We start from the raw sequence: 23387 nt of genomic DNA on the forward strand, positions 1-23387 counted from the left end.
CGTCACCTAATTAAATGTTTCATCTTTTTTGTGACGAGTACTTTTGAACAGGTATAAGGACATATTTGAGAGGCGCCTTATGGGCGGTAGTGCTATTTAGAGTAAGATGTAAGGAATTTAACGAAAAACAAAGTTGTGACCAAAATCCTTTAAAATACATGAAGACCTATGTCCATATTCTGAGAACTCTCAATAATGGTGTTTTTTAACTAACCGCAGTCTTCAAGAATGTGTGTACTCACTACCATTTTTGTATTCACAACTACACGATACTCATCAGAGCTACAGTGCTAATACGGTGTTCGGTCTACTGCTGAAGTAATACAAGATGATTACGAAATAATCAATCTCAGATGTACAAACGCCGAGAAAAGGATTTGAAAGAATAAAAGTTATTGAGCTAAACACCTTTTCCCTGTAAAATCAAATCTGCCTGACGATACTGGTCTCGATATAATGAAGGTTTTCCCTAAAAAGAGGTCAGAAGCAACAGGATAGACATTTAAAACTTAGAAACTGGCCTATCGTTAAACCATATAAAAACTGAAAACACGTTGATCATGCAATATCAATAATCGACAGCTTTAAAAATGACAAACAATGCTGATTTAGAATATGCAACAAAGCGAGGTAAATGTTGAAGCCAGGGCAGGAATTAGGAAAGCGAAGTCTACCGAAATTAACGATGTGAGTGGAACACACTTCTGATTGACCTACGTCATTGATTGATCGTTGCAAAGATCATTTATTCTGAAATTTGAAAATATAAATTTTCACATACCTTGTGAGACACACACACTCAAATCCAATTTGACATAACTGTGTCATCACATTCAAAGACATAGAAGATATATCTTAAACAACACAATAAAGACAAACTGGCAACACAATGTAACGACAAAAGGTTTCGAGACATGCAGGTTGATGAAGATTTAAGGTCGTCTTGAACCTATACAGTCGGTGGAGTACTGCTAATCCATTGACATAATCAGCCGGGTCCATCAGTCTCTGGACGTTTCAACCCCTGTCCCGGAAAGTCCTCGTGATGGTGGGTCGACAGTGCCGATCAACTCACTGCCTGTCAATGGATGGCTTCCAGTCTTTCTCCTCCCGTCTACTCCACAGCCAGCATGATGCGCGTTCCGCAGCCTCCGCTAGTCTGCGCACCACCATCTTCCGTGTCCTCCCGACCACACCCAAAGCCTGAAACATCTTCCAGACTGAGCGTGCCGGGAACCCTCTACAGCCGACCTCCACAGGGAACAGCCAAGTGCACCACCCCCGTTCCATACATTGTTCCATGAGGTCTACATACTTGGCTCTCTTTCTTTCGTTGGCCTGGTCACATCGCTCTTCCCAGATCTGCCTGGATTCGGCAGACCATATCACCACATCAGGACGTAGTGTTGTTTGTACCACGTCCGGAAACACCAACTTTTCCCCCAGGTCCACTCTCATCTCACAGGTCTCTGCCCCTCCAAGAATGCCTGTGATGCCTGGTGTTGTCCTGGTCCCCTTATCCCCTGCTTTCACAAACCGGATGAAGGATGGTTTGTGCTTTCGTGGCGGACTCTTCCGTTTCCTCTCCACCTCGAGAACTTCTGCCATTTCCCTAAGCACCTTGTCATGCCTCCATCGGTATCGTCCCTGAGTCAGTGCTGTCTTGCACGCTGAAAGGATATGATGACTCTTGGTCCCACGTTCTTGGCAAAGCTGACATTTTGGCTCTTCAACTAGTCCCCACTGATGGAGGTTCGCTGGCGATGGTAGGGTGTCATATACCGACCGCAGCAGGGACTGGATCCTCAATGGTTCATAGCGCCACAGGTCTGTCCATGTCAGCTTCCGCTCCAGCAGCTTCCATCTGGTCCATGCCCCTTGTGACCTCATTTCTACTGCTCTTGCTTTCGTAGCTCCTTCTTCCTCTCTTCGAATCTCTCCCTGTACCATTGATCTTTTCTTCTTGTCGTCTGTTCCTTCCCACATCTGTAAATGTGTTGTCCCCAATCCTTGCCGCCCTGAGCAGGTTGCTCCGATGATGTACCGGTGCTTGAGAACTCCCTCGGCCTGCTCCACTGACTGGCTTGCGGACCATTTCCTTCCTGTCCTAGTCTGGATCCCTGCTTGCCTTATCTTCGCGTCCTTCGAGTCCCGCAGCGTCATCACCAGTCTGGCCTTTGTGACCTTAAATTCCTCCACCACTAATGACAGTGGGAGCTGTAGTGCTGATGTCCGGCTGTAGAGCCCGATGTTGGAAAAACTCGGCGGGACTCCAAACCACCTTCGCAGGTAGCTGCTGATGGATCTCTCTAGTCCTTCCACTGTTGTCAAAGGAACCTCATATAGCATCAGTGGCCACATGAGTCTCGGCAGCAGTCCATGTTGGAAGATCCATGCTTTGAACATCCCTGGAAGGCCTGACTTGTCTATCTTCCTCATCCACTCAGTTGCCTGCTTCTGCATGTTGTTGATGCTGCTTGTATCTTTCAGTGATGCATCGAACCACTTTCCTAGGCACTTGATAGGGTTGTCCACGATTCATGGGATGAAAAAAATAATTGGAAAATATTCCATTCCCATGCGCGATATGAGGACGGGCGTATTTGATGGTCGGTATTTGCCTGGCGCTTTCTTGGTTGTTTACCTTGCTCTCATTTGGGAGCGGGAGATTATTGTCCTTGAATTGGCAAGATTTCCAGAATACCCGAATGTATTCTCTTTGTCCTTCAAGGAGATGACGGAGACTCTTTAAAAAGTACAGGGAGAATAAGACCAGGTTTTCCGGAAGGGTAAGTGTCTTCCGCTTCAAAGACTACACTCGCCATGTAAACCTTGGTCCATCCAAGTAAGTATTCTCACGTTCCTAAATGCGACAACAAAAGAACCGACCAGTGTACTAAAGAGCATCAAACATTTCTGACTTCATATCTCATAAGGAATTAGAAAATTTCCGAATAACACCACTATGACGACCGTGAAACTTCCCCATCATTTCCATCAATCTGCATCTCTCAAAACCTTCTCTTTTGAGTTTGTCTGTCAGTTGCATGAAAATCGTGTTACAGAGAACAAACCTTTGTATTTCGAATCAACTGTATTAAATAATTGTATGTATAACCAGTTGTGTGCCATTATTGTGGATATTTTATAAAGATACCATAAGACATGTTCTTTCCCATTGTTAGTAACAGAACTTTGTAAAATACAAAATTTAGTACTTGTCAACATTCTTTGTCAGAGCTTACATGAACTTATGTTTATCTGGGATGCCCACTGAACTATCAATTAGACAAAGATGATTTTGCACATTTCAGACTAAACTCGGTATATACAATAAAAACGATATTTCACTTACTAAAGTAATTTGTTTATCTGCATGTACCCTATCACACATTGTCATTCAAATATATTGTTATAAAGGCGATGCCTATCTCGGAACAACAAAGACGTAACATGTGATAGAAACTAGTAATGTGTGTGTACTTTGTAACAATAAATGTGTATATATGTTTTATCATTTTCAATATGTATCACAAGTGTTGAATCTCTGTATACTTCTTGGGCGGTGTCATTGTGTTCATATTATGTTGTATGTTGTATGTTGACGTCACTGTTGAACTGCATTATTTATGACGTCACATTTGTATCTATGTACATTATGCAAAACATCTGAAGAAGAAATGAAAGCGCTTATGTTTTACAGCTCGTCGTGTTTTCCAGTCTTTTATTTTTTTTTAATATTTTTGCTGGGCACGGAGAATTCATCACATTTTCACTATACATATACTTGTGTCCCAGTTACACAGGAGGCAGCAATACTTACAACAAATACCAAGCCCAGCCATAACAGAACCGAGGAACCAGATTGTCAGCATCTTCATCACCAATATCATTTCTTTAAAAGAAAAGGGGAGGTGATTATACCTAAATGACACAGATGCACAAATTATCAATTATATTTTATCAGAAATTATAGACTTTAGAAAACCACATAGAAAAATTAATAGCTTTATTGTGATAGGATTACATATGTGGTGTTTTCCTTGACATTGAAAGTAATATTTCATTTGTCTTACCTGCTGACTATCCCCCAGTACGTAATTGCGCTCTGTTCCAACCAAATCCACACTTCGAAGTCGCACAGGTAGCACACGTAAAATACAGAGATAAATCAGGCTTTGCTTTTGCGAATTCTGGAACTTTTATCTATAAGAGTTCTCGAGGATTCGATAATCGATTCATCTACGGAAGATCAACGACTTTGTTGAAATCAGTAACTCATCACGTGGTGAAGTTTGTAATAATTCATACGTTTTTGATAATTATCTTTCCGTTGATTTCGTCTTCGAGTAACTCAATGTCATGATCTGATTCTATTCTCTCAGACAGACATATTTATTATTTATAATTTTTTATTGACAGTTCGTTTGAATAATGACAAGGAAGCACAGAGTTAACAGCCTCTACAAACTTAATTGTGTATAGTATTACCTAGGCTGTCCACGTCTCAACATAATTCACGACACCTAAAGGTTTTTACATGTTCTGTGTTAAGTAGTATCGGGAAGAAGTACTCATCATTTTCTTATCTGCAAATCACATGGCATAGTTGAAATATTCTTACCGAATCCAAGCCAGTCAGTGTTCAAAAACATCCAAGTTAAATGGCTAAGTAGTACGTGTGGCATTTGTATTAGTGATGAATTAGAATCTACACTGCATTGACATTTAAGCTATTGAATATGAACCAGTCGATAGTGTCACATGACTTCATAGCTCATTAAAATTTTGACCGAATGCCAACGGTTACCTTTCACCTCCAACCTATCATTTACTGTCTTCTATGACTACTGATAGACTGAGGTCAAGTTACTTGTTCTGATATTACGTCATCACTAGAACATGGTCAGTAAGTGTCGACTTAAGAAACAGGCCACGGCCTTCTACATTTCTCTTAGACAAACAACGAATTATCATTCACCTGTTTTATTTAAGTAGTACAGAAACTTTTCTCAAAGAAAGGAAATAGAACAATCGTATGTACTTTTATTTCATTATGATTTCATATTACATCAATGCAGTTCGAATTATTATCATGTAAATTTCGTTACGAGCTTCACAAATCACACATTAAAAAGAAATTCAAGTAAAACTTTGAAAATTTTGCAAACGTTCGAGACAGAAGTTTTTTATTACACAGAAAACAAATGTAAAATAGTTAGGCAACAAAATAAACCATCAACCAAACACAGCTCTATTGGGTCTTTGAGAACCTGTGTAATCAATGGCATCTATATCCAAATTATCTAAGGAGTGGTGGAGTAATGATACACATGTAGTGGTGGAGTAATGATACACATGTAGTGGTGGAGTAATGATACACATGTAGTGGTGGAGTAATGATACACATGTAGTGGTGGAGTAATGAAACACGTGTAGTGGTGGAGTAATGATACACATGTAGTGGTGGAGTAATGATACACATGTAGTGGTGGAGTAATGATACACATGTAGTGGTGGAGTAATGATACACATGTAGTGGTGGAGTAATGATACACGTGTAGTGGTGGAGTAATGAAACACGTGTAGTGGTGGAGTAATGATACACATGTAGTGGTGGAGTAATGATACACATGTAGTGGTGGAGTAATGATACACATGTAGTGGTGGAGTAATGAAACACGTGTAGTGGTGGAGTAATGATACACATGTAGTGGTGGAGTAATGATACACATGTAGTGGTGGAGTAATGATACACATGTAGTGGTGGAGTAATGAAACACGTGTAGTGGTGGAGTAATGATACGCGTGTAGTGGTGGAGTAATGATACACATGTAGTGGTGGAGTAATGAAACGAAACACGTGTAGTGGTGGAGTAATGATACATGTGTAGTGGTGGAGTAATAATACACATGTAGTGGTGGAGTAATGATACACGTGTAGTGGTGGAGTAACGTGTAGTGGTGGAGTAATGATACATATGTAGTGGTGGAGTAATGATACACGTGTAGTGGTGGAGTAATGATACACGTGTAGTGGTGGATTAATGATAAACATGTAGTGGTAGAGTAATGATACACGTGTAGTGGTGGAGTAAGGATACACGTGTAGTGGTGGAGTAATGTTACACATATAGTGGTGGAGTAATGATACACGTGTAGTGGTGGAGTAATGATACACGTGTAGTGGCGGAGTAACGTGTATTGGTGGAGTAATGATACACGTGTAGTGGTGGAATAATGATACACATGTAGTGGTGGAGTAATGATACACGTGTAGTGGTGGAGTAATGATACACGTGTAGTGGTGGAGTAATGATACACATGTAGTGGTGGAGTAATGATACACGTGTAGTGGTGGAGTAACGCGTAGTGGTGGAGTAATGATACACATGTAGTGGTGGAGTAATGATACATATGTAGTGGTGGAGTAACGTGTAGTGGTGGAGTAATGATACACATGTAAGGGTGGAGTAATGATACACGTGTAGTGGTGGAGTAACGTGTAGTGGTGGAGTAATGATACACATGTAGTGGTGGAGTAATGATACACATGTAGTGGTGGAGTAATGATACACATGTAGTGGTGGAGTAATGATACACGTGTAGTGGTGGAGTAATGATACACATGTAGTGGTGGAGTAATGATACACATGTAGTGGTGGAGTAATGATACACGTGTAGTGGTGGAGTAATGATACACGTGTAGTGGTGGAGTAATGATACACATGTAGTGGTGGAGTAATGATACACGTGTAGTGGTGGAGTAATGATACACATGTAGTGGTGGAGTAATGATACACGTGTAGTGATGGAGTAACGCGTAGTGGTGGAGTAATGATACACATGTAGTGGTGGAGTAACGTGTAGTGGTGGAGTAATGATGCACATGTAAGGGTGGAGTAATGATACACGTGTAGTGGTGGAGTAACGTGTAGTGGTGGAGTAATGATACACGTGTAGTGGTGGAGTAATGATAGTAATGATACACGGTAGTGGTGGAGTAATACACGTGTAGTGGTGGGTAATGATAACGTGTAGTGGTGGAGTAATGATACACATGTAGTGGTGGAGTAATGATACACGTGTAGTGGTGGAGTAATGATACACATGTAGTGGTGGAGTAATGATACACATGTAGTGGTGGAGTAATGAAACACGTGTAGTGGTGGAGTAATGATACACATGTAGTGGTGGAGTAATGATACACGTGTAGTGGTGGAGTAATGATACACGTGTAGTGGTGGAGTAATGATACACGTGTAGTGGTGGAGTAATGATACACGTGTAGTGGTGGAGTAATGATACACATGTAGTGGTGGAGTAATGATACACGTGTAGTGGTGGAGTAATGATACACATGTAGTGGTGGAGTAATGATACACGTGTAGTGGTGGAGTAATGATACACATGTAGTGGTGGAGTAATGATACACGTGTAGTGGTGGATTAATGATAAACATGTAGTGGTGGAGTAATGATACACGTGTAGTGGTGGAGTAATGATACACGTGTAGTGGTAGAGTAATGATACACATGTAGTGGTGAAGTAATGATACGCGTGTAGTGGTGGAGTAATGATACACGTGTAGTGGTGGAGTAATGATACACGTGTAGTGGCGGAGTAACGTGTAGTGGTGGAGTAATGATACACGTGTAGTGGTGGAGTAATGATACACGTGTAGTGGTGGAGTAATGATACACATGTAGTGGTGGAGTAATGATACACATGTAGTGGTGGAGTAATGATACACGTGTAGTGGTGGAGTAACGATACACGTGTAGTGGTGGAGTAATGATACACGTGTAGTGGTGGAGTAATGATACACATGTAGTGGTGGAGTAATGAAACGAAACACGTGTAGTGGTGGAGTAATGATACATGTGTAGTGGTGGAGTAATGATACACATGTAGTGGTGGAGTAATGATACACGTGTAGTGGTGGAGTAATGATACACGTGTAGTGGTGGAGTAATGATACACGTGTAGTGGCGGTAATGATACACGTGTAGTGGTGGAGTAATGATACACGTGTAGTGGTGGAGTAATGATACACGTGTAGTGGTGGAGTAATGATACACGTGTAGTGGTGGAGTAATGATACACGTGTAGTGGTGGAGTAATGATACACATGTAGTGGTGGAGTAATGATACACGTGTAGTGGCGGAGTAATGATACACATGTAGTGGCGGAGTAATGATACACATGTAGTGGTGGAGTAATGATACACGTGTAGTGGTGGAGTAATGATACACTTGTAGTGGTGGAGTAATGATACACGTGTAGTGGTGGAGTAATGATACACATGTAGTGGTGGAGTAATGATACATATGTAGTGGTGGAGTAATGATACACGTGTAGTGATGGAGTAATGATACACATGTAGTGGTGGAGTAACGTGTAGTGGTGGAGTAATGATACACATGTAAGGGTGGAGTAATGATACACGTGTAGTGGTGGAGTAACGTGTAGTGGTGGAGTAATGATACACGTGTAGTGGTGGAGTAATGATACACATGTAGTGGTGGAGTAATGATACACATGTAGTGGTGGAGTAATGATACACGTGTAGTGGTGGAGTAACGATACACGTGTAGTGGTGGAGTAATGATACACGTGTAGTGGTGGAGTAATGATACACGTGTAGTGGTGGAGTAGCGTGTAGTGGTGGAGTAATGATACACATGTAGTGGTGGAGTAATGATACGCGTGTAGTGGTGGAGTAATGATACGCGTGTAGTGGTGGAGTAATGATACGCGTGTAGTGGTGGAGTAACGTGTAGTGGTGGAGTAATGATACACATGTAGTGGTGGAGTAATGATACACGTGTAGTGGTGGAGTAACGTGTAGTGGTGGAGTACCAGCAGGTATTGTACGTCAAATTTACGTCATATTTTTGTCAAATGATGGTCAGGACGTCACTGATGAGTATTTGACGAAGATCTGACGTAAATACCCTGACGTCAAATTGATGTCAGATGTAAAACGTCAGATGTACGTCAAGTGGCCAGAAAACCTGACGAAAATAAAATGTTCACAAAATGTTGATTTTGATTTCAGAAACGATCTCGGGTAAGCGTACTGTTACAGAAAATACTGCTTGTCCCACCTCCCGCCCCTTCAGTTCTAGTTTTGTCATGATTGAAACAACATTCATGTGATATGATACTCTTTATCCTTCATTAAGCAGTTCTTTCTACAGCTTCATAATTTTAACCAAGCTGTATAATGAAAAAAATATCTTGGTATATATTGCGGTTGATGTCAATCTGATTAAAATCCAGATCCCAAAATACATCACCAGAAGCCGGTGTTTTTTTTTCTTGTTACCTCCCTTTAATGGCACATCGAAATTTCGAAAAATAAAATCATCACAAATACATCTACACGATAAGAAATTGTTCTGTGTCAACAAAAAGCTTTTGTTGGCTATAATATGCTTTAATTTAAAAATTCAACTACTTTTAGTAAAATATGGAACGATATGAATATTATCACCGGAGTAGTTCGTTCATACTTCCTGTCATTTTAAAATTCTAGCGGGCGCCGAGTGTTACGGCGGGAAACGAGGTCACATCGGTTTTTGAATTTTTTACATTTACTTTTGGATTTCTGTCTACAGCTGGTTTATTTTGCTTCATTCTCGGAAAAGGTGAGTTGGTTTATCACTCAATATCTGTATTTGCACCGTTATAATTTTACTTTTGTTTTTTGTTGACTTTTTAGCTGTTTAAAAAATCATGGTGGAAACAGATTACACGAGGTTACACAACTCGTGGCCACCGGATACGGTATTTCTTTCACTCGAGATAGGCTAGTTATGTTTTAAAAGTTATAATAGAAACTCGCTAAAGTATGTATCTTTTGTAACTTTAAAAAAAATAACCAACTCGAGTGAAAGAAATGCAATAACCAGCAGTATTTTCTCCACTTCTAGCCATGCAGAATACACAAAGATATACAGCACTTTTTTGCTAAAATTTTCATATAACGTATCTATAAATCATTTTCACAAGTTGAATTGTTTTGGGATTTTTTAACCAGGTTTACTGTGCATACATCAATATTTTGACAAAATTGGCTGATATTTTGGGAGAAAAATAGTTAATGTACAAATGTAGGTATGTGTGATATGGATATTCTACCTAAGGGTGTATAAGTTGGGGTCTTAACGGAGGTTTTAAAGGTTATAACCTAAATGGCTCCTGTATGTGTGGTGCAAGTTTTGAAGATGCTAGACACTTTTTCTTCCAGTGTCCTCTTTACTCACATGTTAGACATCATGTTAATTCAGTATATAATTTATTAGGAAATGTTAACCTTATTGTTTTGCTTTTTGGTATCATTGGAATGTCAGATGAATTTAGTAGTTTTATACTTTATCATACTAGTTCTTATTAAAAAAAACTAAAAGATTCTCAATTTACAAGTAATAATATATACATACAAATCCTATAGTTATAATATTTAGTATACTTAAGTAGTTGTGGATGTAGTGTGGGAGTGAGTATGTGATTGGTTTCTTTTCTTTTCTTTATTCTCTCTTTATTATTATAAACTGAAAAATACCATCCTATTATTTAAAAAAATTGAATATATTAATTAATTTAAAATATAGCGGTATCATTTGGGAAAAGACTTAATCCCATTGTTAATACTAAGTTTAGACTTTTTATTTATAATATGTTATATATTTTGTTATGTATACTATTTATTAACAATAAAATATTTTGAAATTGAAAAAAAAAGTTATAACCCAAACTTCTTCACCTTGGGTAGAATATTCATATTCTACATTCTTCTTTAAATCTTTAAAGGAATAAATTTTCTTCCCCATTGCAATATTTTTTAACATTAAATGCAATACCAGAAAAAAATAAAGAACAACAAATGTTACATTAGTATTAAGATCTATTGCATTGATCCTTTCAGAAAGCACACAAAGGTGTACAGACTGCAGAGACGCTGACCTGGAAGCAGTGATCGGGTACACATTAAAACATGTGCCCGACAGGAGAAGTGGAGGAGGAGGAAGACACCAGTAAATAATGTTATCAACATTTATTTACATGAATCTCTGTACCAACAATCAATATTTAATATTGCAAACCTATTTTCAGGCATAAAGTTTCATAGAAAACTTCCTCTTTTATTATCTCCTGTTATTTGTATTTCATAATTTGACGTCCTTCTTGTAACATATTGTGACATTCATGTATTGGGAAAAACATTGTCAACTTTTCATGGGAAATATGGTATTCAAATCTTAATTTTAAGAAGGGTTACTGGTATTATAATAAAATATACATTAATTTTGTTAGGGGCTCACTCTAACAGAGAATACATATGAACATTTTATGTTTCAAACATTTTGTAATTTGTGCATTTGGAATGTTTCATGGTTGCTTTTTGTGTATGTATTTATAAATTAGGTTTTCAATATTTTATTACAATAATTTCTTTAAAAAGTTTTTTTTTCCAATTCTTGTTTATTGTAAAATCTTGAAAAGAAAATGAATATTTTGTTTCTATTGTGCATGTGTTAAAATAATGACTTTGATAGAAAATTTTCACACGAGAGTTCATATATACAGAAGCTTGTTTTTATTGTCTTTAAGACTAGTTTTGTTATATTTAAACAATGAAGATCATGTCATGAATAATTTTTTTTGTCGCTCTTGTCATCTTTGTAAATTTGTTGATTATTGTCATAATACATATATAATTTTTTGTGCAATTATGCTATAAATAAAATTTGTAAGAGGAACTATATTTTGATTTATTTTATTAATATTACTTTATAATTCTTCAAAGCATCTGCAACCTAACGCATCTGAAGTCAGATTCTGACTAATAAATGACGAAAATCTGACGTAAAATACTGACAAAATATAGATGTCAGACATTTACGTCAATATTACTTTCATTTCTGACCATTATTTGACGTAATCCTGACGTCAGGATTAAGTCCAAATCCGACGTAAATTTGACGTAAAATACCTGCTGGGACACGTGTAGTGGCCTCAGAATTAAAATTAAGATTTGCCTGGAATCCGCCATCTTTGTTTTGGCCATGTAAGTAATGTCACGTTCTCAAATAAGAACACATCGAAGACACCTTACTTATGTCCCTCCCAATGATATCAGGGACTACTTTAGTCTCAATAAACCACCATACAATTCTGTTACCTAGTGTGTAAGGAGATGCTACCTGATATGTTAAATGCTGTGATCAGAACGCCCTCCTATTCTCTGGTGTTACAAAATTATATTAAAGTACAATTGTAAGAATCTGTAAAGGTCAGCTGATTCTTATTGTTCACGGACATTACTGCGATGAGGAGTTTAGTAAGCTGCCTGCTTTTAGTCAGATTGGAGGCTTTGTTTTCTCATGTCTATGTATTTTAATATGTTTATTATAGTCCTCGCTAGACCAAAGGACAAAGGTCAGATCGAATACGAACAATCCAAATCGTTATTGTGATTGAATACCCTTAGCAAACAAAGATTCCAAAACAAGCCGTATAAATAAAACTTGTTCCTGTAACAACAATAAGATGTAGAACAATGGGGTTTTTATACCGTATCATATAAATGATTCATATATTCAGTGTTTATTCTTGTTTGCTTTACCTTTAGAAAAAAAAAACCCATTAACTAGTCTTCCTATCCAATAAGTCTTACTTCCATAGTATATCAGAACAGTACTTGGTGGACGTAAAAGGTTTTATACGTAGAAATCAATCAGACCACAAACCTACTATAACAACACATTTGACAGGTATCGAAATTCAATAAGAGTTCCAATACTTTGTGTTTCTGTAGTTTAGATCACAAACCTTCTATCGACAACAGATGACAAATTCAGAGAACTGTGGAAAAGGTAAACATTTTGACTGAATAATACATACATCAGTGATGGTACGCTTCACACTGATCATTTGACTGATAAAGGTGACCTTGGAATCATCGAAACGTTACAATCAAATCTGCTGGTTGTGTTATAAGAATTGCGTCACACATAAATTAAATTGTCTGGTTGTTTGGTTGTGTTATATGAATTTTCATTCCATATGTAAATCATAGTTTAAAGTCAACTTAAAGTTTCACATATTACTTATATTGCGTAGACCGATATCTCGCAACAATCGCAATATGTTAACATCAAACATGTTCGGTCATTTTGTTGTTGGGTGTCTTGTTTCAGTGAGAGGGGTATGTAGTTTCGTCTCACGAATCTTTGGTGGATGTAGGTACCGTTGTGTCTCCTGTCTTTGGACGCGGTCTACTAGTGTGTTTATTTGTTGGTGGATGTAGTCACCGTTGTGTCTCCTGTCTTTGGACGCGGTCTACTAGTGTGTTTATTTGTTGGTGGATGTAGTCACCGTTGTGTCTCCTGTCTTTGGACGCGGTCTACTAGTGTGTTTATTTGTTGGTGGATGTAGTCACCGTTGTGTCTCCTGTCTTTGGACGCGGTCTACTAGTGTGTTTATTTGTTGGTGTGAATGTAGCGGTCTACCGTGTGTTTATTTGTGTCTCCTGTCTTTGGACGCGGTCTACTAGTGTGTTTATTTGTTGGTGGATGTAGTCACCGTTGTGTCTCCTGTCTTTGGACGCGGTCTACTAGTGTGTGTTTATTTGTTGGTGGATGTAGTCACCGTTGTGTCTCCTGTCTTTGGACGCGGTCTACTAGTGTGTGTGTTTATTTGTTGGTGGATGTGGATGTAGTCACCGTTGTGTCTCCTGTCTTTGGACGCGGTCTACTAGTGTGTTTATTTGTTGGTGGATGTAGTCACCGTTGTGTCTCCTGTCTTTGGACGCGGTCTACTAGTGTGTTTATTTGTTGGTGGATGTAGTTACCGTTGTGTCTCCTGTCTTTGGACGCGGTCTACTAGTGTGTTTATTTGTTGGTGGATGTAGTTACCGTTGTGTCTCCTGTCTTTGGACGCGGTCTACTAGTGTGTTTATTTGTTGGTGGATGTAGTCACCGTTGTGTCTCCTGTCTTTGGACGCGGTCTACTAGTGTGTTTATTTGTTGGTGGATGTAGTCACCGTTGTGTCTCCTGTCTTTGGACGCGGTCTACTAGTGTGTTTATTTGTTGGTGGATGTAGTCACCGTTGTGTCTCCTGTCTTTGGACGCGGTCTACTAGTGTGTTTATTTGTTTATTTGTTGGTGGATGGACGCGGTCTACTAGTGTAGATGTAGTCACCGTTGTGTCTCCTGTCTTTGGACGCGGTCTACTAGTGTGTTTATTTGTTGGTGGATGTAGTACCGTTGTGTCTCCTGTCTTTACCGGTCTACTAGTGTGTTTATTTGTTGGATGTACCGTTGTGTCTCCTGTCTTTGGACGCGGTCTATTAGTGTGTTTATTTGTTGGTGGATGTAGTTACCGTTTTATCTGATGATGGACTATTTTCAAGACGATCATGTTTGTGTACAAATGTCAAGAACTATCTCGAGTACAAATAAACTACCAGCAAGTTATAAGAACGAAATGTGCTGGTTGTCGTTCAATCCATTTGTATGACAGCTTTTAAGAAGCTCTTGAGTCGAGCAGAGACTATATGCTAGACTACCATTTCAATTTCAAAAATTTGTTATGGAGAGAGAGAGAGAGAGAGAGAGAGAGAGAGAGAGAGAGAGATCTTCCATGACATGAATTATGAATGACTGAATTATAGACCATGTCCTGAAGGTGAAAGACATATTGTAAGTTAATCTTGTGCCCCGCATGTCGATGGAATGCAGAGGAATAAGAAAAGAGTCCTTTTGATGAGAATGACAGTAAGGCACAACTATTAAAACAAACAATTTACAGCAAAACATCATTGTGGGACAGATCATGTTCGACACTATTAAGCACTACGCTATAGTTTTATCATGCCATGGATAACAACGATAGACACAGACAACATCAGTGAATAGTACATTTTATACCAAACCCCTACACAACATCTCTGTACCACATTTCCTATAGAGGGCCAAACCGCCACACGACATCTCTGTACCACATTTCCTATAGAGGGCCAAACCGCCACACGACATCTCTGTACCACATTTCCTATAGAGGGCCAAACCGCCACACGACATCTGTACCACATTTCCTATAGAGGGCCAAACCGCCACACGACATCTCTGTACCACATTTCCTATAGAGGGCCAAATCGCCACACGACATATCTGTACCACATTTCCTATAGAGGGCCAAATCGCCACACGACATCTCTGTACCACATTTCCTATAGAGGGCCAAACCGCCACACGACATCTCTGTACCACATTTCCTATAGAGGGCCAAACCGCCACACGACATCTCTGTACCACATTTCCTATAGAGGGCCAAACCGCCACACGACATCTGTACCACATTTCCTTTAGAGGGCCAAATCGTCACACGACATCTCTGTACCACATTTCCTATAGAGGGCCAAACCGCCACACGACATCTGAACCACATTCCCTGTAGAGAGCCAAACCGCCACACGACATCTCTGTACCACATTTCCTATAGAGGGCCAAACCGCCACACGACATCTGTACCACATTTCCTTTAGAGGGCCTAACCGCCACACGACATCTCTGTACCACATTTCCTATAGAGGGCCAAACCGCCACACGACATCTGAACCACATTCCCTGTAGAGGGCCAAACCGCCACACGACATCTCTGTGTAGGATTATACAGTGGGTTGTTTTTTGTAGGGTTATACAGTGGGTTGTTGTTTTTAGGGTTATGCAGTGGGTTGTTTGTAGTTTTATACATTCGGTTGGTATTTGAAGGGTTATGCAGTGGGTTGTTATTTGTAGGGTTATACGGTGGGTTGTTATGTGTAGGGTGATACAATGGGTTGTTGTTTGTAGGGTTATACAGTTGGTTGTTGTTCATAGGGTTATGCAGTGGGTTGTTATCTTTAGGGTTATACGATGGGTTGTTGTTCATAGGGTTATACAGTGGGTTGGTATTTATAGGGTTATACAGTGGGTTATTATTTGTAGGGTTATACAGTGGGTTGTTATGTATAAGGTTGTACAGTGAGGTTTTGTTTGTAGGTTTATACAGTGGGTTGTTGTTTGTAGGTTTATAAAGTCGTTTGCTGTTCATAGGGTTATGCAGTGGGTTGTTATTTGTAGGGTGATACAGTCTGTTTATTTTAGTACTTCTGTTTATGTCTAAACACACTAATAAAACTGAACTACTTTGTCTTAAGGCCTTCCAAATCATTCAGATTAATCTGTCTACTACACAGGTTCCTTTTTTCATTTCAACTCTTTATGTGTAATCACATCATTAAGTCTTATTCAACAGAAATGAGCTCTGGTGTTTATTGATTTCCATCGAAACCAGCAAGTCTCGACAAAGTAGTCGTTCTTAGTGATGATAGGTGCCTAAAAGTATTCATGTTCATTATAATACAATTTTCTCTTTTACAATATCACGGTATAAGCAGCACGGCTTGTTCCAAATCACTTACAATAATGTCTACCCGCATACTTGTGTGTATTTAGAACGCTACATGATACACATAAATCAAGATGTTTAACAATTCAATGTATAGGAAAAGGTTTGTTGACATTACCAAAAACAGTAACATGACATTGATCCTCTCACGCAGATCGAACACGGTTAGTTACCATGGACGCTGTACCACTGTCGTACAGTCATTAACGCGATTGGTTAATCCTAAGTGATTGCTGATGCATACAATGTACCTTCGTATATTCATGAACAGAAACACACGGAGCCATGAAATCCATGTTGGAATAGGGCTTTCAACGCCTTAAAGGTAAATATTTATTTATTTTTCTGGTATCGTTTGTAAAGATTTGCGAGTGCGATTCTTGACTTTTTTCTTATTCTAAGTGCTATTTCACGGCAAATGTTTGTAATTACATCAATTCAATTTTTGCTATTGTAACGTTCATACTTGTCACTAGGCCTAGTTTAGAAATGTTTCATCCAGGTTTGTACCCGATTAGGAGCATTCGGAATGGTATGTAACACATAAACTTAACACTAATTCCCAATCCATGGTCCATATATATGTAGGTTTGTAACTTATGAAGAAAAAACTGTCCACACTGTTTTTATAGATGATTTTTTTTAACTTCTAAGGGCCATAGTTCTTAATAACGCATTCGTAACCAATGCGTGTTTAAGGATCTAGAATGACCAAGTTTAGACCATGTTTTGCTCTGACGAATTTGGAAACATATATAGAAATCTCTAGGTACGTCCAGGCAGTCATTCTTATAATACCTAATAAGGAAATTCAGCCAACTATCGTCTTAAAGATTTGTAATTTTTGGTGCTAATTCTGTCGACATTACAATTTGATTGTTATAGAATTATTTAACTGGTCAATCATGTTGAATACATGTAAGCTATGACTAGCTATAGTCCTTACATTGAATGTATTTATTAGTTATAATAGTCAATCTGGTGTGCCAGAGGAACGAGATTTAGTGCTAAGTGACCCGTGGTGAACAATGGGGTTATTTACGTTATTTACGAGTCACCAGGTTATAACCCGGATCATATTATATTTGTTTATTGTTTATTGTGAATTCACTGTGAGCCTTTAGGATCATAAGTACATCAATAACGATGCAATTAAAGAGCATATTGTACAAAACAAGAAAATCATATCCAATCAAAATAAGTACATACATATATGTATGATGTGAAGTTACAGTACAATGCAAAAATGTTATTCCAAGGCTGGCGGACTTACATGAGAAATAAGCGAAATATATGCAATATTACAGAATCGTAGATAATATAATTCTTCACCATATATTTTCACTCTGTAAATATGAGCTTAATGCTGACTGAACATTCTAGATTTTAACAGGAGGTTGCCGGCAACATATACTAATAATAACACATTGACTTGGACATTGATACTAAGAGTGAGAGGAACATAAAGGTGTTATTTACGTGAGAGTCACAAGGTTATAACCCGGATCATATCATATTTGTATCCCCTATCATAAAAGTATCCCGATATTTTTTCTGGCTACCATAAAAGTATCCCCCTTTAGTATTTGTATTCCCCCTTAATATCTTTTGTTTATTCACAACTTTCTGATAATGGATAAAGGAGTCCAGTCAGGAAATGGACCATACACTATATAGGTGTTTAGGAGACTGTTTAGTAATTAATTACACCTGGTCAAGCAGGTGACTGTTCAGTATTTAATTACACCTGGTCAAGCAGTATATTACATAACATGAGAATGGATGAGTATCCAGGTCAGGTATGGAGATTTTAATTCGCTACTCTCCGATGTGCATTGTCCAATATTTCTAACTTTACAATTTCAACGAATTGAAAGTTTGTATACAACACATAGTGATATGTCGCTATCTGAAGAGAGAAGTAATAAGTGGAAAACAGATCAATCTTATGATTACATATGTAGTATTGGTGATAATTTAATACAAAACGTTTCTGATGTGATTGACAATTGTATTGATCCAAATGAATTGAATGTTGATACCTGCAGTAATATATTATTAAATACTAAAAAATAACAATAATAATAAATAAATAAACGGTCGGTACCACAGGTACGTTGTAATCAGGCTGGATTCCGTAAAAACTATTCAACACTTGATAAAATTTTCATACTTACCTCTTTGATAAATTTAACAAATCTGTTGAAAAGTAAATTATACTGTGTGTTAATCGATTCCGAAAAAGCTTTCTATAAACTTTGGCGTACTGGATTATGGAATAAAATGTTAATTAATGGAATTACAGGGAAAATGTTTAAAATTCTTTATAATATGTACCAAGGCATTAAGTCTAATAGTTCTTTTAATGGTGAATTTTCAAGCTATTTCCCTTGTGAAAATGGTTTGAGATAAAGTGAAAATCTACCTCCATTTTTATTTAGTCTTTATCTGAACGATTTAGGGGAATACATGACTCAAAATAATATACATGGGTTAACTTGTAAAGTATGGGGATTTACAAACCTGAATATAATTGAACGTGTTCATTTAAAATTTTGTAAACTATTGCTTGGAGTGAAAAATAGTACTCCTAATTACATGGTATACGGGGAATTAGGTACATCTCCCCTAGACTTATCAGTAAAAACTAGAATAATATCATACTGGTCACGGTTAATCTGATGTAAAGAAACAAAATAGGGTTTTATTGTGTATAAGCATTGATACTATAATTACACTATTAAAAACAAGCCTGTTGAATATCTAAGTTTTGTTGAGAGTATTTTGAATACATATGGTTTTACCTATATATGGACCTCTCAATGTCCGTTAACATTTAATCCTAAGTGGTTTAAAAACACTGTGAAATAAAGACTTGTTCACCAATATTGATAAAAATGGAATAGTGATGTATACAATTCCTCAAAAGCTATATGTTATAGAATTTTCAAAACAAAATGTTATTTCGAATATTATTTGGATAATATAGATGAAAAAGATAGAATTACTCTGTAAAATTCGTACTACTAATCATAAGTGTGTTGTTGAAACCGGAAGACGGCACGGTATTGAGTATGAAGAAAGGAAATGTCCATATTGCGATCTAGGGGATATTGGTGATGAATTTCATTACCTCCTCCAATGTCCTTTTTTCTTTAATAGCAGCGTTTTATATATTGATAAACAATTCTGGTTCAGGCCTAACACTATCAAGTTGAATGTATTAATGAATATTACTGATGTTAAAACATTAAGGAAGCTGTGTACTTTTATAAGAATGATTAATACCACTATTTGTTCTCCCTAATGTGTTAGTCAACTGATCTCCCGAATTTACTAGTCTACCTATGGTACTTTACTAGACAATAGACATCACTTGTGTCATATTAAAAGCATTATTAACAAAATATATGTTGACTTGGAACACTACTCTGCTTGTAAATATTATTGTAAATATGTTTCTCTGTATAATTTATTATGTGGAAGAGAATAAAATTGAATTGAATTGGAGACATATTTACCTAGGTGTTTCCTTGACAGCAGGCAATTATATTTGTCGCCATCCATACTGAGTCCCAGTGTTTTATGCATATTTGTCATTTCCAGATTAGTTCACATCGTGTTAAATGTACATATGCATCATAGACTGCACTTGCAGCTACAATGCACAGTGTATAGCCTATTATTGAATCAAATTATATTTCACAGAGGCACTTCAAATGAAATGCTGTTCATGTTTGATGTAAGATGCATAAACAAAAAAATGACAATAGTTAAGATGACATAATGTTGTTTTAACACTGTAAGGACAGACATAGAGGCAGACAGAATATATTAAGAGTTGCAAAAACTGCCGAAATGAATTCAGGCATATACCTGAGAAAAGATTTATATCATCATTCGGTGTTTGATGCATTTACATCATCATGGATGCAGAAAGCTACCAATTTCGTGGTCTGTGGGTCTTCTTTGTTGATTTGCATTGTTTTAGTTTTCTTGTCCTCCTTGTCGACATGGATGTGTTGTGTCTTGTCTCTGTAGTGTCATCTTTTTTCTTATCTTCCTGTATTTCTTTATAGATTTTATGTTAACCTTACTTTTTTTCCTTCCAATCTGTAAACTCCTTTACCAACATTCTCTAAGATCTTGTAAGGACCAGTCCACCTACTTGCAATCTTGTCCCCTTTCCTATTTATCCGTTTCTCGTTCTTTAACAGGACAAGACCAACATCTAGCAGGGCTGGTTGTGGCAACCTGTCAAAAAAATCTTCAGCTCATCTTCTTTAATAACCCTGAACTGTCCTATCTTCGTATGACAGTAAAACAGTGTCCCATCTTCTAGTGCAAATGGTTTCGCTTACTTCCGAAAGTTGCCATTTGTACCTGTTGCCTGAAATGAACAGTTAAATGACATTAATATAGTAAAAGTGGTAGAGTAACGGTGGTAAAGTAACAGTAGCACAGTACCATTTATACAGTAACAGTTTTACAGTAACAGTAGTACAGTAACAGTAGTATAGTAACAGTAGTACAATAACAGAAGTACAGTAACAGTGGTATAGTAACAGCAGTACAGTACAGTAACAGTGGTACAGTAACAGTAGTACAGTAACAGTTGTACAATAACAGTAGTATAGTAACAGTTGTACAGTAACAGTTGTACAGTAACAGTTGTATAGTAACAGTAGTACAGTAACATCAGTAGAGTAACAATAGTACAGTAACAGTGGTATAGTAACAGTTGTACAGTAACAGTAGTACAAGACAGTAGTAAAGTAACAGTTGTACAGTAACAATGGTATAGTAACAGTAGTATAGTAACAATAGTACAGTAACAGTGGTACAGTAACAGTAGTATAGTAACAGTGGTACAGTAACAGTGGTATAGAAACAATAGTACAGTAACAGTAGTATAGTAACAGCAGTACAGTAACAGTGGTACAGTAACAGTGGTACAGTCACAGTGGTACATTGACAGTAGTATAGTAAGAGTGGTACAGTAACAGTGGTACAGTAACAGTAGTATAGTAACAGTGGTAGAGTAACAGTAGTACAGTAACAGTGGTACAGTAACAGTAGTACAGTTACAGTGGTACAGTAACAGTAGTACAGTAACAGTGGTACAGTTACAGTGGTACAGTAACACTAGTACAATAACAGTGGTACAGTAACAGTAGTACAGTAACAGTGGTACAGTGACAGTAGTACAGTTACAGTGGTACAGTAACACTAGTACAGTAACAGTGGCACAGTGACAGTGGTACAGTGACAGTGGTACAGTGACAGTAGTACAGTTACAGTGGTACAGTAACCATGGTACATTTACAACGGTATATAGGTATGGTTACAGTGATTTTAGAAACAGTGGTATAGTAAGAGTGATCATATATATCTCCCTTATTATGCATCAGATAATTGTCCCCTTAAATACCATTTTGATAGCCATCATAAATGTACCCCCACTCCCCAATATATCAGATAATTGTCCCCTAGATACTATTCTGATAGCCATCATAAATGTATCCCCATACCCTATTTACTTTTCTACCATACTACACTTTCATCCTTGCTATTAAGTAATATATGCACTTTCTCCTCGAATCACAGATTATGTTTCTGGTTTTAGAAATCAATCCCATGAAGTGCTGCCGAACAGCAACATTCATCGATACTCTTAATCTGTCTTCTTTTATTCCAAACTCCCATCCCCTGTCCCTGCAAGCATACCCATTCCGTGTATATTATTTTAACCTTTAAATCTTAAAGTATATAATTCCTGTACAGGTAAGTAATTACCTACAAGTAAACAACCTGCTATATCCTGATGATGATGATGATGATGATGATGATGGATTTTTCGTCTCCGTGAGTCGATTCTCTGGTGTAGGGTGCTCCCCTCATGGGTAGTTAAAGCCTGCTAATATTGGCTATAAAAACACAAGGGGGGATACAAATATTATAGGGAGGATACTTTTCTCATGGGGGAAAAAGTATACCCGGATACTTTTATGATGGGGAAAAAATATCCTGGTACTTTTATGATAGGGGATACAAATATGATATGACACCGGGTCATAACATGTTGTAACTGGTTCACGTGTCATAAACCTTTTACTGCTGAAAACCCGGTAATCAAATCATACTATTAGATCAGAAAAATAAAACTGCTACATTAACAGTCGTGGAAAGGAAACTTTTTACCATTATTTATTCCAATATTTTTACTGTGCTTACCATGTCATCTCACCATGAAAGTTTTGTTAAATATTAGTAAATTCAAGAAACACTCGATTGAGCTGTCATCCACAGTAAACACTAATTGGTAACAGATAGCAAGCTTTACCTTGTGGAACTGAAAATACTTTTTGTCCACAAGCGATGTACACTGAACTTCTATGAAACTGCACAATTCGACCGATAGGTGGCGTAACGTACAATAAACTTAGAGCTTTAACAATTAAATGTCTATATATATCGATATTGGGGTGTTTGTGACAATATTTGTAACAATATTTTTAACACACACAATAAACATGTATTGCTTATGAGACAGCTTGTTGTGGGAGTTGGTTTGTGCTTCGCTGCACCATCTAGTATAGACCAGGTAGTTAATCAAAATGAAATGGGCCAGTAGAAAGTCTAATGTTACCGTTTCTTTAACCAGTCGTTTGGGGGAATACTTTCGGCCCTAAGACACTGTATAAATGTTTTACTTAGGGTTTTAGTAGAATAGCCATACCGTGATTGAATGATTACGAGGTCAGTTTCGTTGTAATCCGCTTATGTGTACGGTAGACGAGTATACCTGATCAAGTACAGTTCTGTGTATGTTTGTAGTCGTGATCCGAATAGGATCAGTATATGGGCATTACTATCAACTTCTTCTTTATCAACTAGATGCCTTACGACTCATCGATGTACAAC

At 37.6% G+C, this 23387-nt stretch overlaps 1 protein-coding gene across 1 annotated transcript; it reads right to left on the reverse strand.

Moving 5' to 3' along the window:
- Nucleotides 1–1071: 1071 nt before the first annotated feature.
- On the reverse strand, nt 1072–2463 carry LOC132547205 (uncharacterized). The gene has a single exon (XM_060210970.1). It carries the CDS (start codon nt 2461–2463, stop codon nt 1072–1074), a length of 1392 nt encoding a protein of 463 aa, XP_060066953.1.
- Nucleotides 2464–23387: the final 20924 nt, after the last annotated feature.

The sequence above is a fragment of the Ylistrum balloti genome, unplaced genomic scaffold (genome assembly GCF_031769215.1).
Source record: "Ylistrum balloti isolate Yb309-2 unplaced genomic scaffold, AGI_CSIRO_Ybal_v1 Utg369612, whole genome shotgun sequence".
Lineage (NCBI taxonomy): Eukaryota > Metazoa > Mollusca > Bivalvia > Pectinida > Pectinidae > Ylistrum > Ylistrum balloti.

Excerpts from the sequence above, each read along its gene's own strand:
- LOC132547205 (XM_060210970.1), bottom strand. The coding sequence starts at position 2,463 with ATGCAGAAGCAGGCAACTGAGTGGATGAGGAAGATAGACAAGTCAGGC.